At 61.0% G+C, this 5308-nt stretch overlaps 1 protein-coding gene across 1 annotated transcript in view; it reads right to left on the bottom strand.

Moving 5' to 3' along the window:
- MYO18A (myosin XVIIIA) overlaps positions 1 to 5308 on the bottom strand; it is a 50262-nt gene that overhangs the window by 7561 nt on the left and 37393 nt on the right. The window contains 11 exon segments of the mRNA XM_009997789.1: positions 49 to 249; positions 328 to 451; positions 1628 to 1782; positions 1940 to 2067; positions 2199 to 2310; positions 2390 to 2509; positions 2597 to 2686; positions 3619 to 3762; positions 4210 to 4338; positions 4618 to 4683; positions 4760 to 4869. Coding sequence (XP_009996091.1) covers positions 49 to 249; positions 328 to 451; positions 1628 to 1782; positions 1940 to 2067; positions 2199 to 2310; positions 2390 to 2509; positions 2597 to 2686; positions 3619 to 3762; positions 4210 to 4338; positions 4618 to 4683; positions 4760 to 4869 — 1379 coding nt within the window.

The raw sequence follows: 5308 nt of genomic DNA on the forward strand, positions 1-5308 counted from the left end.
CCTACACGAAACCACCCCACCCAGAAACCTTGCACCTCCCCGCTGTACCTGCTCCAGCATCTGGATGGTCCCAGCCTGCTCATCCAGTTCCTCCTCCTGGTCTTTGACCTTTGCCTCCAGGTCCCGCAGCTGCTTCTTCACTTTGGCCAGGGAGGCCTCGTCCTTCGACTCCTGGGAGGAGATGTCCTGCAGCTCGGCCTCCAGTGCCTCCATCTTCTGCGTCAGCCCCGTGATGTCTGAGTCCTTGTCCTGCCAAAAGAGAGGGTCACTGTCAGACCAAAGCAACCGCTGGTTAGGGGACTGGGGAGAGGACTGGGCACCATTTACCTCCAGCAGCTGCTTGAGGCCGAAGACCTCAGCCACCAGCACGTCCTTCTCGCGGCTCAGCTTCTCCCGCTGCAGCCTCTCCCGCTGTGCCTCCTCATGTGCCTGTGAGAGCTCGCTGTCAAACCTGTGCAGAGAGAGCAGGATGGGCACTCAGAGCTCCCAAGGGGTCCCCAGCCTCACACCACCACCAGCACCACACTGCTGAGCATTCCCATCCCACGGCAGCAGGCACCGGAAAGGGCGGTGTGCTGCTGGCTGCTCGTTTGAAACATGCTGTTGATGAGCCTTTAATTGCCAGCATGGTGGCATGGAGCCACTTAGAGAAACTCCTCCCAACACCTTCACTTAGCGGCTAATGGAGAGAGCAGCACCAGCAGCACTAACCCCAGTAGCCTGATGAGCCACCCTGTGGGGCTGGCACGTGCCAGTAGGGACTGTGGCTACTAACAGTAGGGGCTTGGCTACATGGAGGCCACTGGGAACACTGCACCCTCCAAGCAAGATGTAGTGGGTCTGCAAGATGCAGAGGACCTGCAGGACTTGGAGGGGCAGCAATGCATGGGGGGGTCTCCAGCAGAGACAGGGTCTTGCAGCAACTCAGCTCTCCCAGCTGCAGCCTGATGCTCCAGTCCCACATGGGATGGCACTGGTCCCATCCCTGAAGGGGACGTGAGCCCCTGGTGGGGATGTGCTCAGCACAGCCTGGAGCTGGGCAGCCTCTCCCAGTGCCCCTGGGATGGGATCAACCAGGTTTGCTCTGAAATCACTGCCTTTGGGGCTTGGAAAACAATCCTGTGCTTGAGTTTGTGACCTGCGTTAAACACCTCGGCAGCTAATCCCCATCTTTCCTTGTGCTGGGTAATAAACAGCTGCATTAGCACAGGCTCCAATCCGCGGAAATTGAAATTAATTAGATTGGATTCTCTCGCTGTATTTGTGTGTGATCATTACCATAATGAGATGAAAGCATCCCTGCTGCTTAATAACGTTAGCAAACTTTGGGGCTGGGAGAGGGGACGGGCCGAGAGCGTGTGCTGAGCAGAGCCACAGGGCGTGAGCAGCCTCCACCATGGGGCACAGCCCCACATGGGGACTTCCCTCAGCTCCCAGTCCCCCAAAAGGGCACCGGGGTCCCCCCCACTATGAACACACCCAACCCGGACAGCCCCATCTTTCTGGAAGCACCTCAGCCAACTGGGAGCTGGTGAGGTGCCCAAATCCCGGCTAAAATGGTAATGCCACTGAGCAAGACGTTCACTGCGCAGCAAGGACGCCATCCCCCCAACTCTGCAGTCCCCACCTCCTCTGCTTCTTCTCCAGGTCGTGGTTGCGCCCCTGCTGCCCCTCGAGGTGCAGCTTGGTGTCCTGCAGCTCGGCAGCCAGGCGCTGGCACTTCTTCTTCAGCTGCTGCAGCGCCCGCTGGCTCTCCTCGCTGTCTGCCTGCAGGTCCGTCAGCTGCGGGCAGGAGTGGGAGGGCAATCAGGGCTTTGGGAAGCTACCATGTCCCTACTGCCCTGGCCGTGTCCTCCCTCCCAGCTTGGAGCAGGCCGTAGCTGCTGTCCACCCCCTGCCCATCCCCATGCTGAGGGGACTGGGGGGTGCTCCCACTCACCTTCCGCTCCAGCTGCCTCTTGCTCTGCTGCTCCACCTCCAGCTTGTCCTCCAGCTCCTGCTGCAGCCGTTTCTTGGTGAAGTCGATCTCCCGCACTGCCCGCTCATATTTCAGTCGCCATTCGCCACCTGTGTGGGGAAACAGGGTCACCAAGGGGCTGTGTGGGGTGCTATGTGGCTACCATGGAGAGAGGGGCATGGTGCCATGACCATGGGGCACCCAGGGTGTGCCAGTGGGAACACCGGGGGCAGGATGGTACCTGAATCATCATCGTCAAGCTCCCCATTAAGCTCGGCTGCCCGGATGAGCCGAGCCTCCATCACCTCCATCTCCATTGACTCCATCTGCTTCTTCAGAGCATCATACTTGGCCTGGAAGGAGACATGGTTGTGGTGAGCGCTGGAGGGGGCGGTTAGGGGATGCCATGAAGTCAGGGAGAAGCACACTAACCTGCAGGTCCTTCATCTCCTTCTCAGCCCGCAGCCTCTCGGCCGTCTCAGCGTCCAGCAGCTGGGAGGCTGACTCGCCCGTGTTCCGCTCGTCTGTCAGCTCGGACGTCAGCTCTGTGATCTGCCAGGGGGTGAAACAGGACGTGGGCTGGGGCCAGGGCAGGCTGGCATGGCACTGCACCCCCTCCCAGGGCCGGCAAGGACCTACCCTGCTCTCCAGACGGTCGCTGTTGAGCCGCAGCTCGTTACGCTCCTTCTCCACTTTCTCAAGTTTGCTCTTCAGCTGCTGGATCTCTTCCTGCAACAGAGCAGGCGGTGACGGAGGGGGCAGGCACAAGGGGAAGAAGTTGGCAGGCAGGAGCAGGGCAGGTCTCTGCACCCCCCCAGGGTCCCAGCAGCACTGGGTGGGCAGGGTGGGGGCTCCCCGGGGTGGGGGCTGCTCTCCCCTGCCAAGGGCTGGGCAGGGACTTTCCCCAACCCGCTCTGCGTGCTGACTCCAACCCCATAAATGGTGTCGAAACGCCAGGCAAAGCCAGAGAGGGATCCCTGCACCCCCCTGGGGAGGGGGTGGGAACAAACCCACCCATTGCCAAAGGCTTTGGGTGCACCCAGCCCAGGTGGGGAGGGAAGGGGCCCACCAGGATGCCCAGGGACCACCAGCCAGCCCCAGGGAGGCGTGCCTGGCTGCCAGCTTCAAGCGCATCTTTCTCTCATTGCCTCTGGTCCCAGCACAGGCTGGGGGGGGAGCAGGAGGGGGCCCAGGTGCCCCTACCCTGGGAGCCCGTCCTCTGTGTGTCGGGGTGAAAGCTGAGCCAGGCAGCAGCTCCGCACTGGGCCGGCTCAGCAGGGGCACGAGTGTCTGGTTGCCAGCACAGCACCCAGCCCCTGCATATGCCTCTCGGCACACGGTTTCATTTCCATTCTCCACGCCTTGTAATTGGGCTCATGCAACAGCCGGCTCTCGGGATGCTAATGACATGCTGATTCGCAAATTAGGGAGCAATTGGAGCCTGGCGCTGCCGAGGCGCGGGGCAGCCGCTGTCCTGAATCCCACCTCACTATGAGATCCTGCGTCCCACCCCTCCATGGAGTCCTGCATCCCATCCTGCCCATTCCCACCCCACTGTGGCTTCCTGCATCCCACCCCACTGCAGGGCCTTGCCCGGGACCAAGACTCCCCCGAGCCCACCCTGTCCCATCCAGCATCCCCCTCAGCACAGGGATACCCACGTCTTTGCCACGGATCTGGTCCTCGGTGAGCTGCACCTCGATGAGGGGCCGCACGGTGGTGAAGAGCTTCCACCAGGGCCAATCCTTCACCCCCTTGTTCTTCTTGATATTCTTCTGCACGCACCGGATGGCCAAATCCTGGATCTGCACAGGGCACAGTGTCAGCACCAGTTATGGTGTCAGGGTGGGAGGGTGCTCAGCACCCCTGGCAGCACCTTGGTGTGCTCCCCTTCATTAGCATTTGGGCTAATTGCACCCGGCTTATCTGATGTTTGATTCCCTCCAACCTCTCCAAACATTAATTTTGCGAGGTGCTGTCGAGATGCCTATTTTACACCCTCTTTGCTAATAAAAGCAGGAGCCAATACTCCACTCCATCCCACCGTAGCAATCCCCTGTGCCGTCCCCACCAGTTCCCCTTGGTCTCCCCTGGCCCCCCAGGGCTCCCCACAGCTGGGCAGGCGCGGGGGGTGGGGGTGGGAGGGAGGTGGGAGGAGGAGGTGCTGGCCCAGGCGCTGCAGAAAGGCTGCACTGCCCATTTTAGGCGAAATTGTGCAGCGGAGCAGGGAGGAGAAAAGCGCTGGGACGAACCTTCCTCTTCTTGAACTGCTGCCGTGCCAGGAAGCCCCTGCACGCTGCCTGGAAGAGGGTGATGTTCCTGCTGGTCTGCGCGTCCCGCTGCTCCTCCAGCCTGGCCAGAGATCCAGCCCGGAAAAATACCTGCAGGAGGGGAGCAGGATGAGATGCCGATGGGTGCCAGCATCCCTCCGGCAGGCCGTGCCACCCTCCTGCTGCACCAGTCTGTAGGAACACGGCTCTCCCCTCTGCAGGCACTGGTCCTGTCCTGCTGTGGGGTTTTATCACCCTGGCATGAGGAATGCTGTAGGTGGGAGAGAACAGTGCTGCCCTTGTGCTGCCGCGCTGCGCTGTGCCGAGCCGTGCCGCCCACCCCTGCCCTGTGCCACTGCCGCTGCCTACAGCCAGTGTTGGGCAACATACCCGGCTCAAGCCCATGTGGTAGCTGCTCTTCTCCAGGTCCAACGTTTCCAGAAGTTCTTCCACTGCCTGTGGGGAGGAAGAGGTGTCAGAGATGGGCTGGTGGCACCGTGGGGTGCAGGGGACCCTCAATCAGGGCACATACCCGCTTCTCATCCACCACGATGTAGTTGCGCCCGTGCTTCTTGGTCAGGTGCGGGGCCAGGACGTCAAAGCGTCGCCTGAACTCAGCAAACACCATGTGGTCGGGGTACCCTGGCGGGTAAGGGAGAGTGAGGCTGTGGGGGTAGCCAGGACACCTGGCAGATGATCAGGCACAGCCCCATGTGCCCTGATGCCCTGGGGTCCATCTTTTGGGACAGATGATAGGGTCACCCCTGGTGGTACAATGTCCTCAGAGGGCCAGGCATGGCCAGAGTGCCCTGACCCTCTCTAGGAGGTTTTCTTTGGCTTTGTCCTCAAGCAATTTTGGCTGGGAGCTGAGGAGAAAGTGGTCAGGGACACGTGTGCAAGCCAACAGACCCTGCCCTGGCTCTGCTCTGAGCCACAGCCAACTTCTGCACCAGGCTCATGGTCCTGAGCCTCCACATCTTAATTAACGAGGGGGTATTGATAGGGACGCTGACCCTGGCACAGCCAGCTGCCACAGCCATCGATCCCGGAGGTGTACAGGCGGCATCGATTTCCCATCATG

This window comes from Chaetura pelagica, unplaced genomic scaffold (genome assembly GCF_000747805.2).
Source record: "Chaetura pelagica isolate M959 unplaced genomic scaffold, ChaPel_1.0 scaffold835, whole genome shotgun sequence".
Classification (NCBI taxonomy): Eukaryota; Metazoa; Chordata; class Aves; order Apodiformes; family Apodidae; genus Chaetura; species Chaetura pelagica.